The 24,979-nt window shown below is 38.2% G+C and overlaps 1 protein-coding gene and 1 pseudogene across 4 annotated transcripts; one reads left to right on the top strand and one right to left on the bottom strand.

The window, feature by feature from the left end:
• Positions 1 to 6,569: 6,569 nt before the first annotated feature.
• Positions 6,570 to 7,565, bottom strand: LOC103706339 (chaperone protein dnaJ 11, chloroplastic pseudogene; annotated as a pseudogene). Its single transcript, XR_015974131.2, has one exon. The product of XR_015974131.2 is annotated as a chaperone protein dnaJ 11, chloroplastic pseudogene (transcript).
• A 5,360-nt stretch (positions 7,566 to 12,925) lies between these two features.
• LOC103706340 (endonuclease/exonuclease/phosphatase family protein) lies at positions 12,926 to 24,756 on the top strand. Of its 3 annotated transcripts, none has more exons than XM_026804385.4 (10): positions 12,926 to 13,257; positions 13,464 to 13,575; positions 15,211 to 15,444; positions 15,668 to 15,753; positions 17,282 to 17,397; positions 18,386 to 18,466; positions 20,657 to 20,857; positions 20,934 to 21,085; positions 22,673 to 23,442; positions 24,493 to 24,756. In XM_026804385.4, the coding sequence occupies exons 1-10, from the start codon at positions 13,150 to 13,152 to the stop codon at positions 24,568 to 24,570; spliced, it is 1,938 nt and encodes a 645-aa protein (XP_026660186.4). In that variant the 5' UTR covers positions 12,926 to 13,149; the 3' UTR covers positions 24,571 to 24,756. The 3 variants fall into 3 exon arrangements, with proteins under 3 accessions (XP_026660186.4, XP_088568400.2, XP_026660187.4); XM_088712274.2 differs by lacking the exon at positions 24,493 to 24,756 and having other exon boundaries at positions 22,673 to 23,170; positions 23,251 to 23,426; XM_026804386.4 differs by lacking the exon at positions 20,657 to 20,857.
• Positions 24,757 to 24,979: the final 223 nt, after the last annotated feature.

Here is a 24,979-nt window from a genome sequence, read left to right as displayed (position 1 = left end):
CCATTCTACTTGGGGTGGGCATTGTCAAAAATCTATTAGGGAAATGGATTCGGGATCTGAACAATTTCTCTTTTGTCTGTAAATATTGATAACTCCTCTAGAAATAGGTAGAAAACTAAACAGATTACTTGATATGTTGCTGGGTTTATTCCTCTTAAATTTTTGAAGTATTGCACCGGCGAGTTTGCTTACCTTGTCGACTGATAAAATAGAAACAAAAATGAAAAATAAAAAAACTTGGAAGCAGATACATAATAACAGGAAAGAACTGATGGTTTTCTTTGGAAAAACCAAAAAGAATGTAGAAAGAAAGAACTAGTGATGGGACAATGGGCTGTCAACTTGCTTCCTGGAGGCCTCTAAAGATGGGACTATCATTTGGACTTCCATCAGTTCCAATTCCAAGTAGGCCTGGGATGGACAAGAGTCCAAGGCCAGCCTGCAAAAGATTTCAGGTAGGCTGCAACTTGGGTTGAGTTTAGCCCACTTGTTCTCTCAGTTTGGCCTGATGTCTTGGGAGAATTAGGGCGTTTAGCTAAGACACTTATACGCAATAAGTTGCATAGGGAGCTTAGATTAAAGTTAACCGAGACGCAAATCCAACCCACCTCATGACCATCCAAGCCCAAACAAGAAAATAAATAGATTTATAACTATGCTGTACATAAATATTTAAATTTTTCATTTGTTGTATTGAACTATAGAGTTGCTTAATTCAACCAATGCTCACGGCAACCTAACAAAAATGTTCAGAACATTTTTCCACTCTTAAAATTCCACCATGATCCAACCTAACCAAACTAATATGAGTCATATGTGTTCATTTTAAACTATTTATAATTTTTTAATATATATTAAAATTATATGTATATCTTTATAAACTTTGTGTGCATATTTTATAAATTATTTTTCATAGAAAAGAAGAAGGAAAATGGTTGCAATGGTGAGGGGATTCTTTCAGAAGAGTTTTCTCAATTACAAGAAATCATGTAACAAAATAAGAGCTAATTTTGGTTGCAGTTCAAAGTATAAATTTTGGACCTCTTTTTTCGGTAAACTATAGTCTATAGTTGCAATTACAACCATCCAAACACTTGTTTGTGGCATCGGCATTTCAATTATAGCCAATTGCCACTGCAACTTGCTAATTGCATGTAAATAGACAGCTCATAATTCTTTTTCATGGGAACCTACTATGGATTTATACGTCACTCATACCTAACAAATACTAAGTAATGTATAGGCTAGATGTATAGAAATGTTGGGTCTTAACCGATGGAAGACTAAGCCTATTTATAGTAGATCAAATAAGAACTAATAGATAGATTTTGGGTCTTCGTACACAATTGTAGGCTTGGTTTTATTATAAGAAATAAAATAAGAACTATAATAGATCAGATAAGAACTATAATAGAATAAATAAGAGAAATAAAATGGATATAAGAGCTTAATTTTTTTTTAAAAGTTCTCGATCTTAATATTATGTAAACTATTACTATAGATAATTCTAATAGTATATGTATATCTATTGAATATAGTCAAGTAATGTATTATCATAAAATAACAAGATCATGATCCTACCCACGTATAATAAGAAATAGAAAGGCTTTGCATATAGAGAACATTTGTGTATTCTAATGATCCATATGGGGTATGGGCGGAAAATAATACTAATCAAAAGATCTTGTCATTAATATCAGCATATATTAACCAAATATGATTATTAATAATATCATTAATTACTATATTGATTTGCTAACGAAAGATTCTTTAAAATAAGTTAATATGATTCTTGTTAATGATTTTATTATTATATTTTGATAAAAAATTGTGTTAAATAAGAGGCTTGTTTATTATCTAAAATAGAGAGTTTTATTGATAAATTATAATATGGACATCTAATCCAGAGCTAATAGCCCTAATTTTAGTATGTGTGTGTGTATATATATATATATTAGATAATAGATATATAGATTGCATCGTTTTATTGTGAGTCCCAAGTCTAATTCCGAGCACCACATCTAACTAGTCTTAGCAAACCCTAAGCTAATTATACCATAAAAATATTTTTGCCCTTTTCAAATAGATACTCTATAAAAGGATGGAATTGCGGTCCACTCGTACGGATACGCCGACCTACTGGTTTCCACGAAGAAACCAAGCGCGGCCGTTACTCTTTATCGTTCCCACATGCACCGACAGGATATCCCATTTGTGGCCCCAAACTTGTGCACAAATCCAATCCGACTTCGGACCTTGACCGAGATTTCTTCGAAAGCTCAGTAGCCGTTCCACATTTCCAAATCGGAAGATGATGTACGTAACAATATAAAATAACCCATTATAAAATATGATCCAAAGTGCTGCCGACATCATTGCTGATACCGTCTCGCCAAAACAAGAACAAGAATGTCACTCCCATCCTATTACAAAGGCACAAACCAGCTGCTGTTAATATTAAGATAATATGTTAAATTGACCCATAATCCTTTGTCGATAGATGAGACAATATTCTGCAATGCAAACCATATACCATAAAAGTTCCATGCTCATTGTTATGGTTCAAATCTGGCCCGAGGGTGACCATGCTGGGAGAGTCGAGAGAGCTACCGGAATGTTGAGGAAGAAGGTGAGCCACCTCTCATGCGACGGCATACTTGCACAAAGCCTCACCGGTGATTTTGGTGAGGGCCCTCCGATGCTCAAGTTAGGGTAGAATTTAATTAACCCAAAAAAGGTCCCCGAGATGTTACATGTTGGGGCTCTTTATAGTCCTGATAGAGGTGCCGAGATGATGGAGGTATGACCCGTCTTCATTATGAGAGGAGATGGCTTTTAGCGAGATGGCACGCAGCTAGAGCTTGTTTGAGGTGCACAGCGTAGGCCGTTCTTGTGAACGGTAAGGCGTCGATAGGTGTGACGGGATATAGCTAGAGCAGCATGGCGTTGTCCTTGACTATCGTTGGCCAGTAAGCGAAGCATGGCGCGGTGATGTCGTAACGTACGTCCACATAGGCAGGTGTGGGCATACACGTGGATGCGGTCGTGGGCGAGGCTGAGCTCGATGAGGGGCCGCATCATGGATTCGGCGAGGTCGTTTTGGCGGGTGCTGAGGTCGGCCTAGCTTTTCTGATCCTGAGGTGTGCTCGGTAAGGCACCTCGAGCTCAAGGGTCGGGGCGCGTTGTTAGATAGGGCGCCCCAAACTTGACCGGGGCGTATCATCGAATATTAATGGCGCCCCGAGCTCGGGTCGGGGCAAGTCAGCGAACATAAAGGCGCCCCGGCCGAGCCCAGGGCGCACTGGCAAATAGACCTGTGGTCGAAGGAGCTCTTGAACTCGTAACCTGAACAGTTGGGCGCTCTGAGCTCGGGCTCAGGTCATTGCTATGATCATTAGAAAAGATTGACGCTGGTCGTAGCAGCAGAGAGACATGTCTGAGGTCGGCTGAGCCATCGACGAAGTCCGAGCTCAGATGGGCTCTTAGCGGGACCGAGATCCGGCTCAATCGGGGCTGGGGTCTATTTGATTGAAATTGGATAGTTCTATTGTTGTGAGTAGGAAGATCCATTTTGCCCCCCATCACTCATCAATGACCTGCCATGTTCGTATATTATTCAGCAATGCAAACCATATACCATAAGAGATCCATGCTCATCAATGACCTGCCATGTACGCCTCTGTTTTGTGACATCTGGACCATGACAAGGGATGGAGTGGCTTTTCAGGCCAAGCATGTCTTCCGTAAAGCTAATAAGGTTGCGGATTGGGTGGCAACTTATGTGTCCAACCATACGGGTAGTACCGTGTAGGCTGAAGATGGAAAGCTGCCTTGAGTACTCCGAAATATTCTATTTTCTGATTTTATTGGATGTATTCGTACTCGTCAGATATGAATCGTCCGTCCTAACCAAAAAAAAAAAGCTCAGCACAGCACGTATTATCTCGGTGGATGTATCCCAATCATCTCCACATGCCATAAGACAAAACCAAACATGATACTATTTAGGAACAAAGAAATCTAAGATCCAATTTAAATCAAAAGGCATTCATTTAACAACAGTATTGATCGTTATAAATAAAAGCTGCTGCATGAAAAAAGCTAAAAGAAAATGCTTGCAGGAGCACACAGAAAAACTCATAAACCCACAATGGCTTTGATATCTTTCTATTTAATTAATTCCTGGTATTTAATAATAAATCTCGCAAGTCACAATTTTTCCGGGTCTCATAGCCAAAAAAATAAAAAAAAATGTTCATATACGCATGGCAGGTGCCCCCGACATCATCACTTTCTGTAGAACCGGCAGCGTTAAAATCTAGTCCAAGATTGCTAGATATCTTTCATATCAAGGTGGACCCCAGTAGATCATAGATAAATAAGTCAAAAAAAAAAAAGCTGGTCCTAGCTGTATGGTAGCTCACCGTCCATGAACTGTGAATGTCCGCGGAAGTTTCCTTACTTTGATGCATTAATATAATCTTTTTGTTAATAAAAAAGATTTTATATTTTTAGGGCTAAAAGGAATTCTGGTTTTTATTTAAAAGTTTTTTATTCCCTAATGATCTGCCTTCATCTTCAACAAATGAAATCAATCGAATTCCCTTCCAGGATCCTTCCTGAACCTTCTCCAAATCGTTCTTGCCGACCGCGATGCATGCATTTACTGCAATGCATCTTCGCCTCTCTCCTACCAAAAGGAGAAATGACATGAATCACAATATTTTTTTTTCTTTCAATTGATCCATAAGTCACTGACATGAATCATGACTAATATATGGTATTCTTTGATTTAGGGGGATTTCAGCTTTAAATCCTAATAAAAGTAGATATTTTAAAATATCATGATCAGTCTACAAGTTCAAATCTTCACCACCTTGTCATTTGTATATTCATACTCGACGAAGAGCGTTGATAAGAAAAAGAAAAAAAAACGCTATAGGGCAATAAATGGATTCAACTTTTAGCAGCACTATAGCTCATGGGCATCAAATAAAGACTAGGAGCACCAAAATGGAACCTTCTCACAAAACAACCAACTGCAGATAGGTGATCATGCTTGGAGAAGTAAAATGGAACCTTCTTATTCATTTATGATGAGATTCATATGCTATTTATGCGTGCCTTTTCCTTCACATTTCAATTTATGCAAACCATGGTTGCATTCAAGTTTTACATGCTCTTATTTTGGAAACGTTTTAGTGAGCGTATAGGTTGGGATATTAAGGATACCAGCTGTAAGTGTGGTAATTATTGATTACTAAATTATCTACAAAGTTTGATACAAAGCAAGACATAATAGATCCTACCAATACAAAGGTGTCCAAAAATGACAAGTGTTTCTCCTTCCTTGGTCTCTAGGGTACTCCATTCCCATGAGGTCGTAAGGTCAACTTTGATGGATTCTGCTTTGATGGATTCTTCCATGTAACGCAGCGTTGGTTTTATTATGAGAAATAATATGGGGCATGTTATATTTGCTGGTGTTAGGCATTTCAAAATAATTTTAGCTTACTATAGCCGAATTGTGTGTAACCTGGGGAGGGACTAATAGCAGCTGTTAGAAAATTGAAGTTTCAAAGGATGTGGCTGAGAGGAGATTTCGTTACCGTAGTACAATGGACTGAATAGTTGTCAACAAGAAACAATACTACTCATCCACTTCTTCAATACATCAAGGATTCTATTGTGTATTTCTCTGTCATGCCTACTTATAAGCGAATAAATGTGCGGACTGGTTAGCAGTAAACGAACTAATCTAGAATACTTATGAGAGCTCCACCGGTTGTACGCTAGAAAGATCCCAAATATTTATGTAGGGCTAAGAAAAATCAAATAACACTTTTTGTATTTTTTGGTTTTAGACCAAAACTGGGATATCAACCAAATGGCAACACGAAGGGATTTGGGCAGCGTACCACTGGCCTACGGCGGAATTTGAAGAAGATAGGATCAGATTCGGTTGTCTTAAACCTTCAAGAACTCTTAAGATCATAGAATGCTACTTAAATCTATTATAAAAACTAAAGAAGAAGATAATATGAAAACGATTTCATTCTTCTGAAAATGGCTTTTTTGCTCACATTACAAATTTTCCTTTATACCTCTCAATTTCTCATGGGATCGAAGAATTCAAATAATACCTTTTAGCTATCATTTTTGGATGAGGCCATATTATTCCACCAAATCTATCCTTGTCAGTTTAGGTTGACTATCGTGGTTACATCTTTTTCATTATTGAGATCTTTTGACTGCTCATTGGACCAATATATATATATAATTTCAATTTTAACAAAAAAATAAATTCTCTAGTTTAATTTGCTATTAGCATTAAGCTTATTTGATGCATGTAAGAAGCAACATATATGGTGTTCATGTTTTGTCTCAAACTACTTGAACTGATTCTTTATCTGTTAATTTTTTTAAAGATTTTTTCAACTTGAGATTTAGACTTTCTTTAGTTGATCCCTATTTTTTTCTTCATATAATTATGGTAAATAAAAAGCTTGTAAGAGTTTGCTTCATATACCGGCACAGCTAGCCATTCAATTTCTTCAAGCCAAACAAAATTACACTACAAAAAGCTATCTCATATCCAATAATAAGCCGGTTCAAGAAACATCGTAATATACTTGGATATTTACATATCATAAGCAAAAAGAAAGAAAGAAAAAAATAAATTAGAATGATGAAATCAGTGCAAGGATGGCTGAGGCTGCTAGAAATATATTTGCCTTCATCCACCAACATCATGCAAGCCGGAGACGGCTCCGGTAGTCCCAAAATCCTTCATAGATTTTGGTAAACACAAACAATACCGGTCCGCCCACCGGACCGGCTCACCCCCCTTCCGGCCTGCAGAACTCGGTCCGGACCTCCCCGGGCCGGTCTTCTGCTACCAGCACTGGTCCGTCTCCCACGTCCGGCGACCGAAGCCGGAGAAAGAGGTCGCCGCCGAGGTGCTCGACGCGGACGAGTAGAACGGCCGCGGGCCGCGCGGCGGCCACCGCTGTTGGCCGAAGGCCGCCGGCGTCGCGGCCATCAATCGCCGGTCGTAGTCGGCGCGCTTCTCGGGATCGGTGAGGGTGGAGTAGGCTGCGTGGATCCGCATGAACTCGTCGGCCGACGCGCCCTTCAGGTCGGCCGCAACCACGTCCGGGTGGCACGCCCGCGCCAGCCGCCGGTACGCCGCCTTGATCTCCCCGCTTGTGGCCCCTGCGGTGAGCCCGAGCACGTCGTAGAGCGTCGCCTCCGGCGCCGTGGCCATCGCCGCAGCGCAGCGTGGGGACGAACGGAGCTTAGAAATCGGCGAGAAGGAGGGACTTGGGATCCGAGCGCCGAGGAATTGGGAACAAGCGAGAGCGGACGGGGTAATCATCAGATCTCGAGCGGAATTGGAGGTGGGAATAAGGTATAAAGTGCTCGGAAATCGGATTCGGGATTTGCTTAAATAAGGGAGAAGGAAGGGGGGAGGTGGTAACTGTTACCGGCGGGTAAAATGAGGGGGAGAACGAAGGCGGGCAGATGGGTGTACTTTCTATGATGGGTGCACTTTCTGGTAAAGTAACCTTGGTGCAGTCGGTCCGCAATTTGATTTCGGTCTACTTGCTATCAAATACCATGGTGCCCATGACATTCTCGAAGTTACTAAAACAGAGATTTCGAAACTTCATATGGGGCAGAAAGGAGGGCAGAAGGGGTGTCCACTCGGTGGCATGAAAGGTGGTTTGTCAGCCGATCCAACAGGGTGGCTTGGGGGTACAGTTCCTGATGGCACGACAGGAGGTTTTGGCGGCAAGACATGTAGCCAGGCATATCTTAGAGCCCGATAGCCTATGAAGTACCCTACTAAGATCCAAGTACGGGTCTCGCACCGGGACAACGGACTTCTAGGTTGGCCGTCGATGTTTCTTCATTTGGAGGAAGATTTGTTCGTATGCTCTGATGGTACTCGATGCGGTCAGATTGGCAGTTGGTGACGATCGGTCTATTGGTGTCCTAGAGGATAGATGGATATGACACTGGTGGATTCAACAAGGGTGGAGGATCGGAGAGTCCACGATCTGATTGTTCAGGGGGGAGCAGGTAGAACGAGTCGTTGATCAGAGAGGTTTTCGAGGGGTAGGTGGCTGAGAGCATTCTGGACATCCCGTTACATGTGAGAGAGACAGCGGACAAGATGGTCTAGGCGGCCATCGGGCGGTCCAAGGAGCGAGCTACGGATTTACAAGAGGCGATGGGGGGTGATGTAGTTAGATAGATGAATGACAGATGGATCTGGAGGATGGGTGTCCACCCCCTGTAGCCTTGTTCTTATGGAAGGTGGCATGAGGCTGTTTATCGACTAGGAGCGTGCTAGTGGAGAGGGGAGTCAGGATCACCTCGAGCTGTGGTAGATGCCCTAGGTTGGAGGAGACCATTAGCTATGTTTTGCTTGAGTGCTCGAGGGCAGTACACCTCTGGAGGTGGGCTACATTTCCCTTACATCGGGCTATCCGATCAGTTGCTGACCTACTTCATTAGATGAGGGCCGCCATGCGGAGTCCGAGGACAATGGGGTGGGGGATCATATGGGCATATCTGGCATACCACATATGACTTTATAGGAACGCCCAGGTCTTTGAGGACATGTGAGCGCCTTTAAGGAGTGTAGTGGAAAAAGCTCTCTTTCGGGCGGCTAAGGTCACTAGAGCTACCTCGATGATTTCATTTGGGATGGCAGGGACATCTAGGACCCCCTACTGCTGTGACAGCGCTCAGGATTGTTCTTATTTCTTGGGAGCCCCACCCCCGGCCACCTTAAGGTGAATTTTGATGGTAGTATCCTAGGCGACAAAGATAGAGCGAGCTAGTGTGGAATTGTCCTTATTTCTTGGAAGCCTCCACTCCCTGACTCACAGCTGATTGCTGCATGAGGCCGTAGTATCGTTGGTTTGTCAGTTATAGGAGCAGAGCTCACGGTGGTCGACTGGATACGTGGGGAGGGGCGGATGGGAGAGGAGTCCCCCTTACTTTGCGACATCCATTGGTTGGCAGGCGAGTGCAGCGCCTTTTAGGCCGTGCATGTGTATCAGGAGGCAAATAGGACTACACACTAGGTTGCTATCTATGCCGCCTAGCATTCCGGAGACATCCTCTGGACACATCAGGGGACTTCTCCTCCATCCTTGGGCTATTTCCTCACTTCTGATTCTGTAGGCAACACCTATCCTAGAGTTGGGGGATCAGCCATTGTACCAAAAAAAAAAAAAAAAAAAAAGGGGATGAGATGGGAGAGCTTATCCGAGGATAATATATCCAGGACGCGGCTGAGTCAGCAAAGGGTGGGATAGGCTGTTCTAGTCCACGACGTCGTCTACGATAAGCGACATCTGGTCCGGCTGGAGACAGGATTCCAGGACAGGGGATACGGGAACAGGGGCGGGTCCGCTGGGAGAAATTATTACCTACTACTTTACAACCGTTGGTCTCCATACCGGTGCACAACAATAAGCGTTTGATGAAGGAGGTTTATAGAAATCAGCGATCGTGATTGCTCATGTGCGCAGCTGTATAGTGCAAGAGTGGATAAACATGATAGGGTGGCAACGAATTTGTTGTGGGGTACGAACGCGAGTGTGGATAAACATGATAGGGTGGCAATGTCGATATGCTTTGCGATAAAAAAATCACGAGGCCCTACAAGTGTGTGCGAGGCTTTGCGTGCATGGATAACGTGGAGACTGTGATGGCCAGAGTTGGAGAAGACAAGGAGATGCTGTTTCAAATGATTGTGCTATTTCAAGGAGAAATTATTATCCATACTGCATGCATCAGCATAATAGTGCATATAATATATCATGATCATTGGCATCGAGATATGTATTCGATGAATGGAGCCACAAAAACCATCTCAAAAGTTTTTTTGTTATCGCACCCGATGAATATGCATTTGTTTTCAGTAGCTGCACCGGTAAGAGGTTGATCTCCGAAAAAATACAAGAATTCTGGCATTGATCTAGAGGAATCAAAGAAGTGAAAGAATATTGTTAGATGTTTTAATTGTAAGAATAAAATAGAAAAAGTATAGTCTTGATTCTGCTGCATTACTTTTTCTTACAAAGTCAGTTTTATATGTTTCGTTTATATTGAACTTTTTACTTATATCTAAAATTATGTACCCCGTCATATTCCATCTGAAACCTAAATTGATTTGCACTTGCTAAAAATCACCTGCTAAATTACCATTAAATTCACTCGTCCGATGAAAAAAAAAGTCAGTGATTGCATGAGTTGTAGGCGACTGACACCTCCAACCTGTTCATATACTGCACTAATTTTCAGCTACTACTGTAGTGAACTGATAAATGATTGATAAACATCTTTTCATTTATTTAAAATGGTTGTAGGCTATTTTTTTTCTTCTCTGAAATGGTTTCTATTTTTTAAAATAAAAGATGCAAATATATTTTTAGTTTTTTTAAATAATAGAAAATAGTTATCCTAGGCAATTTACAGCAATATGCAATGAATACGGTATAAACAAAATAATATCCAAACAAAGTCCTTGCCAACGGGGAGCCGTGGGCTAGCAAAGTTCTCCTATCTTTGTGGACCCTGACCATCCTTAGTTATGGAAAGCAGCCCGTGGAGGGTGGACCGTTGAAAGTCCACGCCTTGCGACGGTTTGAGAGGAACAGCCTAGTTGAAAGTCTACGGCCCTATCAAGAACATTGAAAATTTTAACAACTCAATTGAAAAAATTGGAACAGTTACGTAAAAAAATTGGCACCTTGATAAGTCTATATGACTTTAAAAAAAAACAAAATAGGGTGAAAACAAAGTCGCTTAGCAATTTTGTTATGGCAATCTAAGTAGCCATCAAGCAAACTATTTGAGTTACTACAAATTATGTTACTATAATATTCGGAGCAGGTTATATGAAAATGAGTAGAAGCATTGGCATTGCAAAGTGCTTTCAATGGGTGAACCAGTCACTCGTGCATGAGTGTTGGCAATCAACTAGAATTCAAATATGTGTATACAAATCTATGATGATAGTGATGCATAAAATCATAACTCATCGAGATCACCGCACACCTAAAAATTAAATGATCTCACTTATCAACTTTCATTTGTTATGAACTTAGTGCAAAGATCTAACTTAATAAGTTCACTCATTATCTTCATTCTTTTGAGTTAATTATAAATTAGATCATTGTGATATAGGGAGTAGGTTATATAAAAAGAGTGGTCCAATGCACGAGACTTCCATCATTGTGCAGGCTAAGGAAGGATAAATATGTACACAATCTTAATTATCTCCATATATAAAAAGGTTGTTTCTGCATTTCGAATTCATAACCTTCGAGTCACAATGAAGCAAGCATATCATTACACCAAGTCCTACCCCTTAATCATGAATAGGTTATATGAAACCTAGTTAGTAGATAAACATTTTGAAGTGCTGCCCTAGGATAAATCGGCACATTTTTACATGTATTAGCATCTGACAATTAATTTGCATCCGACAATTAATTTGCATCTAGGCATGTGTATACACATATACGATGATACCGGTGCATGAAATGATAAATCATTCAGATCATCACTCGTCCATTAACAAGTTATGTTTATTATAATATAAAATTCAATTTATCATGAAATCGGTTAAGCATTGGGCATCAGCACATTTGATACTCAGCCGTCCCTAAGAGTTGCTTCTACCAACCATGGTGCCAAAAGCAAAACATTTAATAACATCCTTCATGTCGAGCATCAATTTGTGTTCCCAACACAAAATATTTGTCATAAACTTATATGTGGCTTGTTTTGAATCCCTTCGTCCACAAACTGCCTCACAATGGAGCTCTTAAAGTCAACTCCCACAGGGTAAAGAGGGAATTAGTCATGCAAGGCAGCCATTAAAATACAGAACATTTGAGATTTCAATTCTATTGGAACATCCACTCAGAGCCACGTTTGCAGGATCATTTGAACATAGGATAGAAGTTTATTCAGAGAATGCCCAGAGAAGACTTGATGAATGTTTTGACTCTTGGTGCCTAATGTTTGTAATCTTTTTTTTTTTTTTTTAAGCCCCAGTTATGGCATCAAGAGTCGGTGGTGGAAGTCCAAACACCAAATGATATCTTGGAAGGCATAAAATGTACCAAAGGGAAGGGGAAGTTCGTTCATAATAATGCCCTTCAGAATACAAACACTCGTACGGCGGAAGATAACGAAGACATGGAAAGACACTCCACATGAGGATTGTTGGAAGGAAAAGAATCCCTGCTGGATTTCAGCTTCTCATTAATAGGATGTCACTTCATAATAATACCCTTCAGAATACAAACAATGACCGATGCGTGTGTGTATTTATATATATATGTATGTATACATACACACACATATGACAAGTATGATTAGGATAACTACCTTTTACAAATATAACTCTTCATGAGTTTGGGTTAGATTGAGTTAGCTTCACTGAAATATATCATTACTTCAGTACTTCAGTTGGTTCAACATTTTAAAAAGACACTTAATTTCAGCCAATTCAATCAAATCTCAAACTGAAAACATCCCTTGAAGGAAATATATGCCATCTTTGAGTTGGGCTTGGTTGAGGAAAAAAAAAGATAAATTGAACTCAGACTCGGTGTCTAACTGTCTATTGATTCTTGACCAACCAAGAGAATCCAAGAGGGTTAGTTCCAATTCCAAACCAAACCGATACACTGGTTGGATTGGGTTAAACCTGCTCGAGTTTGATTCGTTCGGACCCAATATACCGGGTTGCGAGGAGTCGGGGCGTATCTACCGTTGGATCATCCACGTCCGCTTTGAGAGCTGTGCGGTGGGTGATCCAACAGTGGATTCGCGCGAAGGAACGGGAATCTTTCTTTCGCTTGAAAGATACAACCACGATCCGGTTGCGAGTATCCAGAGGCGGCAGATCGGGCACCGACACGGAAATCACCCGAGTCTCATCCTTCCGGGGTACCGTTTTCCCCCTATCGAACCCTCGTCTCTCCCGATGCAATCCCCTCTCCGCTGTGCCTCGTTTTTCCTCTCGGGCCTTAACACGAGCATCTTGCCGGCATTCCTCTTTGCCCGCAATGTTACGAACGGAAAACATGTGAAGGAATCGAAGGAGGGGGCGCGATGAAGATCGTCACATACAATGTGAACGGGCTGAGGCAGCGCGTGTCCCAGCACGGCTCCCTCCTCCGCCTCCTCAACTCCCTCGATGCCGACATCATCTGCTTCCAGGTCCCACCAAAAGCCCTCTCTTTCGTCCATCTCCTCTGCTGTCTCGCCTTTTCTTCTAAATATCTTGCAATAAAGGCTTAAATTTTCTAAATTTTGCATTGTTCCGTCAGTGGTCAAGGGATTGGTCGATGGAAAACGTAGGATTTTCCTGTTTGTCTGTCATTCTTTTTCTTTTTCTTTTTGTGCTAAAAGATGATATATGGCAGGAGACAAAATTATCAAGACAAGAACTGTCTGCAGATGTAACCATGGCTGAGGGATATGAAGCTTTTGTTTCGTGCACTCGTACTTCTAACAAAGGACGGACAGGCTATTCCGGTAAGCTGCGATTCATATTATGTGAACAATTTGAAGGGATAATGTTTTTCATAATTCAATGCAGTTCTGGTGTTGGTATAGATTTTTAGTTATAGTTTTAACCTGCACCAGCAGGTCTTGATCATTTCAGGACTGGATTTTTGAAGTTTAAAATTTCTCAAAGAATCTTAATTATTATTGAAATGTCGATTTTTGATCATTAGGAGGCTTGACTTGCATGCCACACTGACTTTAATCATAAACAGTTCCATTGTTGATGAAGGTAGATTTGCATAAAGTCTCAGGTTCAATTACTGAGTTTACTTTTCTTGTTATTATTATTTTTTGGTATAGGGTTTACTTTTAAAATTGAAACAGTCAACTAACTTCCTTTTTATATATTATTAGTTTGCTTTGTTATGCACAATAATACAAATTATCTATCTCAAACAGTATAGCCTCCTAATCTTTATTCTCCAACAATGTTCCTGCCATTCTCCTAATATTATTATTTCACCTTGTAGCAAAAATTTAATAATTCAAAAATGTTATCCATGCGCCAATGCCGTTTTTGTTCTTTAAAACCTAAACCTTAGGGGAACTTCATAAGAGAATGGTTTTGGAGAAGTGATGGATCTTTAAGAGAATGGTTTTGGAGAAGTGATGGATCTTACTCAATTGTGCTGAAGATATACCAGGCTGTGTCGCCATGTGTGATGAGGGTTCCCATGCAGAGTTTATATCCTGATCTCCTACCTCGGGTTCAGTTGAAGCAAGATCTCGTAGTAACTGCCTGCCTGTGAACTAACAAGATACTCCTCCAAAAGGGATATCTTGTTGTGTGGATGCATAACTCATTGGATCAAGGCATGCTTGAAGTGACCCTCATGTGAGGTAACTTGCAAAAGAAATTAAAAAAAAAAAAAGAGATGCTAGACAAGAGCTATCCATGCAGCATCTCGTCAATTAATGAGCATGGATTAGTACCAAGAGGATATTGACTTGGTTTAGGTTGATGGGGAAGGAAGAAGGTGAAGATATCACCCCTTTCTTCCCTGAACAAAGCCCCTGAAAGAAAAATCTAGGGAATTTGTGAGATAGAAAAGATGATCATCTCTGAACTTGGTGGATTGAATCAGGCATGTTACTTTGGTAATAGACAGTGAAATCCTAGTCTTTCAACCTTTTTTTTTTTTTGAAAGTAATATTCAGCGGAATAAGTTCTTTTGTTATAACATCCTGATACACATTTAATATTGTACGTAAAATATTTTGAAAAGTTAAATTTGCTAATAAATTAATCTAAATATTGTGCATTTTAAGCCGAAACACTTTGTTTTTTCTTTATGGGATTTTTCTATGGCAAGGGGAAATTAGTGAGATATGATTTTGGAAACTTAATAATTTCAAAGACTGATGTTAGATTTTGCTATCATTTTTAATCATTCGTGAATAATTAATAGCTTGTTGTAAGGAAGAAACAATTTTCAGAGGGTTTGTGAAACCATCTCTCTCAAAATCATCCTATAAATCCTTCCTTACATTTAGTCATTGTCAAATTATTTATATGAAATTGTTGTAGGAACTGTTCCCCCTTCTGTGTCATATTATTTCTTCACCCATTTCTTTCTCATTATATTAGTTTTACCTTTTCAGGTGTTGCAACATTTTGCCGGGTCAGATCTTCATTTTCCAGCAATGAGGTGGCTTTACCGGTAGCAGCAGAAGAAGGGTTTACTGGCCTTCTTGAATGCCTAAAAAAGAGGGAGATAACAAGGGATTTCCTTCATACACCTGTGGAAGTGGAAGGTCTTTCGGACATAACAAATGAGGATCTATTGAAGGTAGACAGTGAAGGGCGTTGTCTCATAACTGATCATGGCCATTTTGGTGAGTCAATTTTTCACTGGTTCCCAATGCATTCTTAGAACATCATGATTCAAAACTACTCTGCATTAGTATCTTACCATCAAAGATTGAATACATGCAGGATACATGTAAAACCCTCAAGCCTACATGGTGGCTGGGATTCCTTCTTATTGATGTCTGTAACATGCTTAGATGCTCATTTTATTAATATCTATGATGGAACTTATTAATGTTACTTCTGCAGTCCTCTTCAACATATATGGTCCTCGAGCTGAGGAAGACGATAAAGAAAGGATCCAATTTAAACTTTTATTTTTCAGGATGTTAGAGGTAATCTTTTTTAATACTTTGTATTATGCATGGTAAAGGATTTTGCGCCTTAGTTCATGGAGATACTCCATTATATTTTCACTTATTTATCATATCTAGTTTTTGGTTACTTGCACAAAGGGTTCTGTTCAAAAGGTTATAAACTCTTTATAGGCAACAAATTCAATTTACATTTCATTTGTGATATACTAAAATGCTAATTTTGTCTATTAAAGTTCTCACATCCTATACTAATTATAGTTTTCCCATACTATATTCAACCATTTTACATTTTTGGAGTGTTTACTTCATTTATATATCACTTACACTTTATGTAGATTGGCATTCCAGGACTAGGTGATACTATGCCGTGCATAATTCTACTACATCTATAAAACAGAAGCAATCTCTTCTACAGAGAGAACAATATTGTATTTGAGTCCTAAGATAAATAAAATTAGAAGTTTTTATGTAGGATTTGTTCCTTGGAGAACAACAGTTAAGAAAAACTTCCCTGATTTCAAGTTAGATACTACAGGTTTGCAAGAAGAAAATGGGAAAAGCTAATTTTGCTCATTTTTTTCTTTTTACCTCTATCTATAGTTTATCATGCTTTTATTTTTATTTCTTATTTTTATGACTTAAGTAAATTTTTGCAGAAACGTGCCTTTTAGGGGTTTTTTCTGTTCTAATTTTTGCTTGTGTTAGTTTTTTATGTTATGTATTCATGTCTGTCTTTGTTGTTATGTTTCATCAGCATGGAATTCTGCTCCAGGTTACTAGCCAGCTTCAGGATTATTTTTTTTCGTTCTAATTTATATGATGCTTTTCTTTTTTCATGGTTCTTATATTTTTTCTGTTTTATCTATTGCTTATATTTGTGTTTAATTTTTTTTAATTCTATTTTCAGTTTCCTTAGTACTTATATTGTTTTTATTGATATTTTATTCCCATGTGTTGCATGTGCCGGTATGTTAAATATAGATATGTATATACTGAATTGACCTATGTTGGGATATAGATCATCAACATGATTTATCTTGTGCTATTGAGCGGTCCACAAAAGTGATGAATCTTAGAAGTCCACTTGTCATGTACTCAACAAGTGATCTTGTTGGTGGAGCATTCACAAATAGCATTAGGAGAGTTGATGTGGGTTGGCTTGTAATATGAATAGTTGGATCACATAGTTTGAATAGCTGTTCAAACTTGAAAGCTTATCTTGCCTAGGGGACTTCTTGTGACACAACTGCTTGTTTTTTAAACTATTATATAAAATTAGTAATTTGCTTGGTTGTCATATAATAGAAATAAGTATGTAGAAAAAGTGATAATTATACATGAATTTTTAGACTCTTTACCAATTTTTTCATGCTTCCAGTTTCCTTTTTATAGTTTCATGGGTTTTGCACATATTATGATATTAACAGAATTTTGCTCTGTAACTTCTTTTTCTTTCTTTTCAGATGATTCCTTTTGTCTTATTTTTGTAAAAATTTATGAAGTCGAATCTTTGGTTGTTTGCTAATGCCATCAATTTTTGTTGTAGAAAAGATTGGAATCTCTGTTGACTCAAGGGAAGAGAGTTTTTGTTGCTGGTGATCTGAACATTGCTCCTGCTGCTATAGATAAATGTGATGCAGAACCTGGTTTTGAGAAGAATATGTAAGTTTCTATAATATATTTCATTTGGTTGGTCATACTATCTAATAGATGTTTACTAAGATAATTCTTTTGTATCATAGTGGGAAGCTCGTTAAATAGAATATAATTAATATGTCTAGCAAGCTGATCCTATAGGCATGTTGTATTTCTCCAGAATTTGTTTATCAGAGTTGTTCAATATGAAACAATGGTGTAAAAATCTTATCTTTATCCTCTTGTTGTATTTCTGTCCCTTCCTTCCTTAGGTCTCCCCTCTCTAGCCTATCCTGCCAGATCCAGCAGGAAGGTCCCAACCACACCTTAATTTCTCTCTCTTATGCATACATGTCTACATGTGTGCACACATGCAGATACACTCTGTGGGGTGTCCGATGCATGGAATTTTCTTTCCAAACTCATTAAGCAATAAAAGTAGTTCCTTCCTACAATTGCATTCTTTGTCTATTCTTATTTTCTAAACCAGTAGTCGATAGTGAGTGCAACTACGAAACTGGTAGTGTTTTTGTCAGTCATGCATAATAAAATTACCTAATCACTCAATTTTTCCACATTTGATGTTGCGGGAGAGACCATTTTTCTGCATTGTAAGATCGTATGTGTTTTAGGCATATACAAATGGCCATGCTACTAGCAGCAAAACTAGGTTCCAAATGTAACTATTTCCACCTCTCTCTCTCTCTCTCTCTCTCTCTCTCTCTCTCTCTCTCTCTCTCTCTCTCTACACACGCACACACAATGTGTATAAGCATATGATTGTATACATATATGTATATGCAGACATATAAAAACAAATGTATGGATGTCCAGATGTTTGTTTTCCTACACACTCCTGTCGATTTCCTTTTTTTAAGAATGTTGCACTTTGTAATTTAATTATCTAAATTTATCCATCAAGCTACCAAATTAAGGGCTCTTTCTCAGGTCCCGGTTAATCTATCAGCTGTTTTCTTGTCAACAATAATAACTGGTTTCTTCTACCACATTGTAGGTTTAGGAAATGGCTACGATCTTTGTTGCAAGAATGCAGAGGTTCATTTTTTGATGTTTTCAGATCAAAACACCCAGAGAGGTACAATTCACTGCCACATTCTGAACTATGGTTTCAAAAGTCTAAACAATGACTGTAACTGACTGCATTTATTGTTTCTGAATAAAATGGAATCACCAATATTTTATATTGTTTAGTTCTTCCTGCAGCAGTAGAGTTGTACGTTTGTGGGCATGCTGGTAGACTTGATATTAAATAATCGAGTCCAATATTTTCATGTGCATTTACATATGAGTAACTCTTTCTTATTACGTAACTCTGTAGATAATAGTTAATTCCCTTGAAACCAAATATGCAGTGACTTTATATATTGCAGTTATGTTTCAAGTTGCATGGTTCTCCTAATATGATTATAACAAAGTAAAAAATAACAACTACATCGTTCTTTTTCCATCGGCTGAAAATGAAGATAAAGCAGCAGGTACTGGAGCTAATGCATTCTCTTGGTACTTGTTAATGCATAAAGCCAGATAAATAAGATCATAGAGGAGTCAAACTTATGAAACATCATGCTTAAGGGTGCATCTATAATAATCAATGAAAAAACTCCATGATGTGGAATGCAAATACTTCTTAAAATTATGTAAGTGGACATCACATTAGTTATGTGTCCATATAGCATGCATATGCGATAAACTGCTACTTAAATTGGTTTACTCGCTCTTCACAAGTTGGATAAATACATTAGTTAACAGCACCATGGCTGCTATATTACCTTTTGGTAGCACCACTATCAAACTCAAGGTGGACTAAAACATCAACAGTTCACTATAACAGATGGGCTAATTATAAGATACAATAGATTCACCTATAGAAAATATGTAATACTTTTATAAAGGTACCTATATAATTATAAGATACAATAGGTTCACCTATAGAAAATATGTAATACTCTTATAAACGTACCTAATTGTCTAATATAAGGTGGCCAAGGTGCTAAGTCCAAAAAGACAGTTAATATTGAAAATTGAAGAGCAAGTATTGCATGGATTGCTTTTGCATTGAATCTACTATTGGGGGAAATGGTTTACGAAACATAAGAATTACAGTAGTCGTATTTCTTCTCAGGTAATTTATGAATGCAGGACATGACAAAGTAACAAAGAGATATTCTCAACATGAATTATAGATACGTCAATAATTCTAACATTCCATCACAACTTATCAAGCATATCACGGCTGTTAATTGCAGCAGCCATCCATCCATAGAAGAAAAAAAATTAAGTTTTCCTTTCCAGACAATGGCAATGACAAGTTATCTAATAATTTAAATTTAAGATACTTACCAACTGATTGGATGCAGCCATCCATTAGTTACACCTTTCCACTGAATCAAACATCTGTTTCGCTTATTTATGTATTGAAATGAAGGATCAGCTCCCTTATTCCACTGAGTGCTCCTTTTTCTTGAATCACAGCCATCTGTCAACTACTTCTTTCCCCTTTGTACCTAAAAAGTTCTTCTTCCCCCTAAATTGGTCATGTGCATTGCCCTTATGGAATAATTTTTCTGTTGGTTGACAAGGAAAATTGTGATTCATCAAATACGTCCTTTCAATCTAGTATGCACATTAAATGTGCCAAACAACATTGCAACAATTGATGGAATGATCTCATAATTTGGTGATATAGCAACCATCCATGGCAGACTCATTGTTCTTGATCCCTCATATGCATAACATGTTACTAATAAGTTGAAGGGAATACAACCATTCATAATACCTCAGATACTTTATCTCTTTTCATTTAATCATGTACAAGACACATGCCAAGTGCTCGTGTATGTACCCATGCATGTGGTCAACTTTCTGTAACAAGGAGGAAAAAACAGCTGGATGCTTATTGACAAGCTGCCTTTTGCCGCAGCTTGGTCCCTCTGGGTTTTCAAAGAAACTGCATTCTTTCTTGTTTTGATGGAGTCCTCTGGGGCATAAAATAAAATCCAGGCCCTCCTTCGATTTGGTCTGTGATTTGCCAACATCTGATCTTCATTGCTAATGTTACATTTTCTTTTTCCCTTGGTCAGATTTATGAGAATACTGCCTTGATTAGATGTACATAAAAAAATTGCTGACTCTCTCTCTGTCACACACACAGACACGTTCAGGACTGTTGAAGTGTTAAATTGTCAAATTGTATTTCATTTTATGTGATGTTCTCATGATCTTTATTTTCATTACTTATTCCTGTCTTTTCATCTACTTTATACAGAAAAGAAGCATATACGTGCTTTCCACAATGTGTTGGAGCTGAAGAATTCAATTATGGTTCCAGGATTGACCATATTCTTATTGCTGGACCATGCTTGCATCAAAATCATAATTTAGAAGGCCATAACCTTTTAGATTGCCATGTGGAAGTATGTGATATAATGACTCAGTTCAAACGAGGAAATTCTGACAATACACCCAAGTAAAAAATGAATACTGATTATGTGATGTACAATTTTGCATTTTATGGATGTGACCTAACCTCACCTGATCTGCAGGTGGAATGGGGGGAGGAGTACTAAATTGGAAGGTTCTGATCATGTTCCTGTTTATGTTGTATTGAGAGATATACCTGACCTTTCAACACATGACACTCCATCTTTAGCTGTGAGATATTTTCCTGAGGTCCGTGGGTGGCAGCAGACTATTGGTGAGGAAACCATTCTCCAGTTAAGCGGACAGACTATTTTCATGAACATATTGAAATTTATCCTCTTTTATTTTATCTGACAAGTCAAGATCCATGTATCGCAACATGTGCCCATGAATTCGAAGGTCTGCATGTGAAAACAATATTTGGGAGAAATCATCAAGATTTAAGAGTGGAAAGCTTGCTCCTCTCCTAAGTGATATGCACCTTGACAGGATCACTTTCATGTTTATATACTTCTTAGTCGTTATCATATAGTTTCATATTCTTGGTGCTGTTTAAGTTTAAATTTACCTAGTACTGCCTTAGCAAAGGAGTTCATTGGGATGAAGTATATGGAAGTTTAATAGAGGGCAGAATCATACTCAGGTTGTTTGCAGACTGGCATATATGATTAAGTAGGCTTATATTATGTTGAAATATCTCCCAAAAGGTTTTGATGAAACAAGAAATTCTTTTGGTCATTATAGCTTAACAAGAAACGGAGGGCATGGCTATCATACTATCATAATCCTGTCGTCTAAAATTGTACAATGGTACCAGTAAGGTGAAAGATCAAGCAGCATTCATATTGGTTCAGGTGGAAGACAAACTAAATTTACTGGATGGAGCCAGACTAGGACTTGGCTAAATCATTGACTGCCTCTACTTCATCAAAATCCTAGCTCTGCCACTGCATTCCCTTATTTTATTTCTAGCATCTATATTATGAGATAAGGATATAAAACAAGCAATAGATGATGATGGTAGTTACTGACAGGATGCCTTTGATGGACTAGAAGATCTGAAGTGTTTTGCAGGGGAGATGATGGCAACATAGTTCTGAAACCAGATACCCATCGGTATTTTGCTTATTTATGCATGCTTATACATGTGCCAACAGATTGATAAACAAAAGTCAGACATGTAAAAAAACTTTATTACCTTCCAGTAACTAGGACATGAAAGTCATGGCATAGAAGTGAAAGAACTGAACAACATTATATAATGACAATGATAGCAATTAGCAAGTAATGGTGCATAGTCAGACTGAAATTTACTAATTAAGGTTGATGAACAAGAGACAAGCACAAGAAATTTGGAAGAGTTAATGTTATCCGAGGCTTTGGACATAAACATCTATTTGAGTTTTTCTTGGTGTTGATTTATAAGATGAAAATACAACCTCTTACTCATACATTCTAATGCAAACATCCATATCTCGTGTATACAGACATGTAAATTATGAGATATTCATTATAATATATTATTACTCCCTCTGCAACTTCGTGATACAGCTTTTGTTTCCTAATTTTGGAGCTCGTTTGTAATTACCAATCAGGTAATTCTAATAAGATAAGCTTTTCTTTTATTCTCACTCGCAGACATGCATGTGCATATTCTGTTTTTTTTTGTGTTTCTACATATGAATTTATAATGAGGTAAATGTTTTTCCTAAACTGCCCATATTATGTAGTATAGTTTTAAATTATCCACTTTTACTTGTCGGATTATTGTTACTGGTCCCATTTACTAATTTTATTATTGGTTGTTATTATTATTTGTCCAATACTATGTTTAAATGACTATTATTATGTTTGTATACAGTGTCATTTCTAATGAAAAGAAAAGTTTCAAGCAATTGTAAACACCACAGCCTGTCAAATTTCTCGTCGGTTGAAGACACTTTGATAGAAAATTGTGGTGAATGTGTCGAATGCAGTCTAGCTTGTGGGACAAAATCACAGCATGTGAATGCATCAGATGTATCTCATTCCTCTGGCCAGGATCTTCCTTATTTTAACTCAGGAGGAGAAAGTTTCAATTCAAATGTAATTAAAGATTCAAGCATCACTGTTGATGGCACTCAAAACACTTTGCTTAGGTTGAAGACCGAGCCAGCAAGATCTCTATCTCACTGCAAATTGAAATTAAAGAAAAAGGGCGGACACAGTAACAGCTCTCAACTGACATTGACATCCTTTTTTCAGAAACCTAATATTGTTAGGACCATTGGTGTGGAGACTGTGAATACTGGTGGCTCATCTACTCCAGAGGATACTGAAAAACCAAGAGATAATTTATCTCATGTAACAGAAGGGGCAGGTAAAATTTTTTCCGAAAATGTCAAAGACAGCAGTTCTGAAAGGAATGACTCTAGCATAAGTTCACATGTTCAAGAACAGGGCTGTTCAGATCCATCCTTCTTTTATAAAAAAGATAAGGATAATGTTGCAATATTGGAGTGGCAAAGGATTCAAGAGAAAATGAAGAAGAGCTTACCACTGTGCAAGGGTCATCGTGAACCTTGTGTTGCAAGGTCTGTGAAGAAAGGTCCAAATACAGGTCGTCAGTTCTATGTCTGTGCTCGTGCCAAGGTATGTCAATGATGTTGCTATTTATTTAAACTCCTGATAACTGCTTAGAATCTTATTATAGGTTTCAACAGGCTGATCAAATAAGGTAATCTTTAGAGAACTATAAATGAGATTACCAATTTTTGGTCCGCAGTGCATCGGTTAGGTCTTGGATCGGGGAGAGGCAATGGTGCCATAGGTTAAGACTTCAATTGCAAAAACTGGGTCGCTGCTGAAACATGTTTTAGCCTTTGGCCGAAGATATAAACCAGGCTTTGAATTTGAGTCATACTTTATTTTAGGAGATTACATTCGGCCAACTCAATTCCACTACCTGTACCAATTAAATCTTAGAAGATTTCACAGAACCTCTATCTCTTATTTCTCAACACGCATATCCACCTGATGTCAAGAATCCAGTCCTATCTCATCTCTTATACGCACTTATACCATGATAGCAGTAGGAATTTTCTTGTAGATTGGCTTCTGCTTTATGTAGTCGTACCTTACATGGTGGACCATACTGTATTTATCAGGCAAAGGAGGGTAAGGTCCTGTTGAATTCTTAATTTTTCATGTCTAGGTTTGTTCATCTGATTACTACAGAGATAAGCAATCAGATATAAATTCTTACCGTGTCCTCAGAATTTGGTAACTTCATTAATGGCCACTTTCCACACACTATATTAGATGGATATCATATTCATGGAATACATTTTGCTTTCGAGATAACTTGATGGTGAAGTGGTAGGCATGCAAGAACTGAAATCAAGTAGTCTCACAAATTCGATGATAATCATGATCATGTGTTTTTTGAATTGTCCTATCCCATCTATTGATTGGTCGAAAGATAGACAGATCGGTCCATCCATCCGTCAATATATCCACTCCTGCTGATTGGAAAGCATAATCAAAGCTTGTTGAGAAGCATTTTGATCTGCTGAGATTCTCTCTTTATCAATCAACTCTTTATTTGTATTTGAAACATGTTAAGGATTGCTGGTCTTTTATCCATGGTCTTGGTTACATCCTGAGAATGACAATAAGCCAATATTTAATGCCCTTTTTCAGGGACCTGCATCTAATCAAGAAGCAAATTGTGATCATTTTCAGTGGGCCTCTGTGAAATCTAAAGAGAATCGCAGGTGAAAAATGGTCGGTCAACATGAAGTACTTGATATCTCCTCATTAGCACAGTGCAACATGTGCAATCCTACTGATCCCATTGTAAATTACTATGACTCCATTAAGTATTTTTGTTGTTTAGGCTTATATAATATTTTTTTTGTAGGAATTGCAAAGGCTTCCGGGTAAGATATTGAAATTTTTCGTCCATATCTTGCCAAGTACTTGTTTTTCATGTTTGACTATTATTAAAATATTTGCAGAAGAAGAGAAAAACAAGAAAAAATAGAAAGAGAAAAGTGATTTTATTTCTCTGTTGCTTTGTTTTCTTCTTCTTCTGTAAATATTTTAACAACTATGATATTAAATCCATAATTTTGAAGTTATACGTCCATCTATTATAGCCTTGATATCCTTTGGTGGATCTCTTCCC

Source organism: Phoenix dactylifera, chromosome 16 (genome assembly GCF_051530095.1).
Source record: "Phoenix dactylifera cultivar Ajwa chromosome 16, Ajwa_hap1_PhDact_Kaust_v1.1, whole genome shotgun sequence".
Classification (NCBI taxonomy): Eukaryota; Viridiplantae; Streptophyta; class Magnoliopsida; order Arecales; family Arecaceae; genus Phoenix; species Phoenix dactylifera.
The sequence above is the reverse complement of the archived record's forward strand: the minus strand, read 5'-3'. Positions and strand labels throughout refer to the sequence as shown.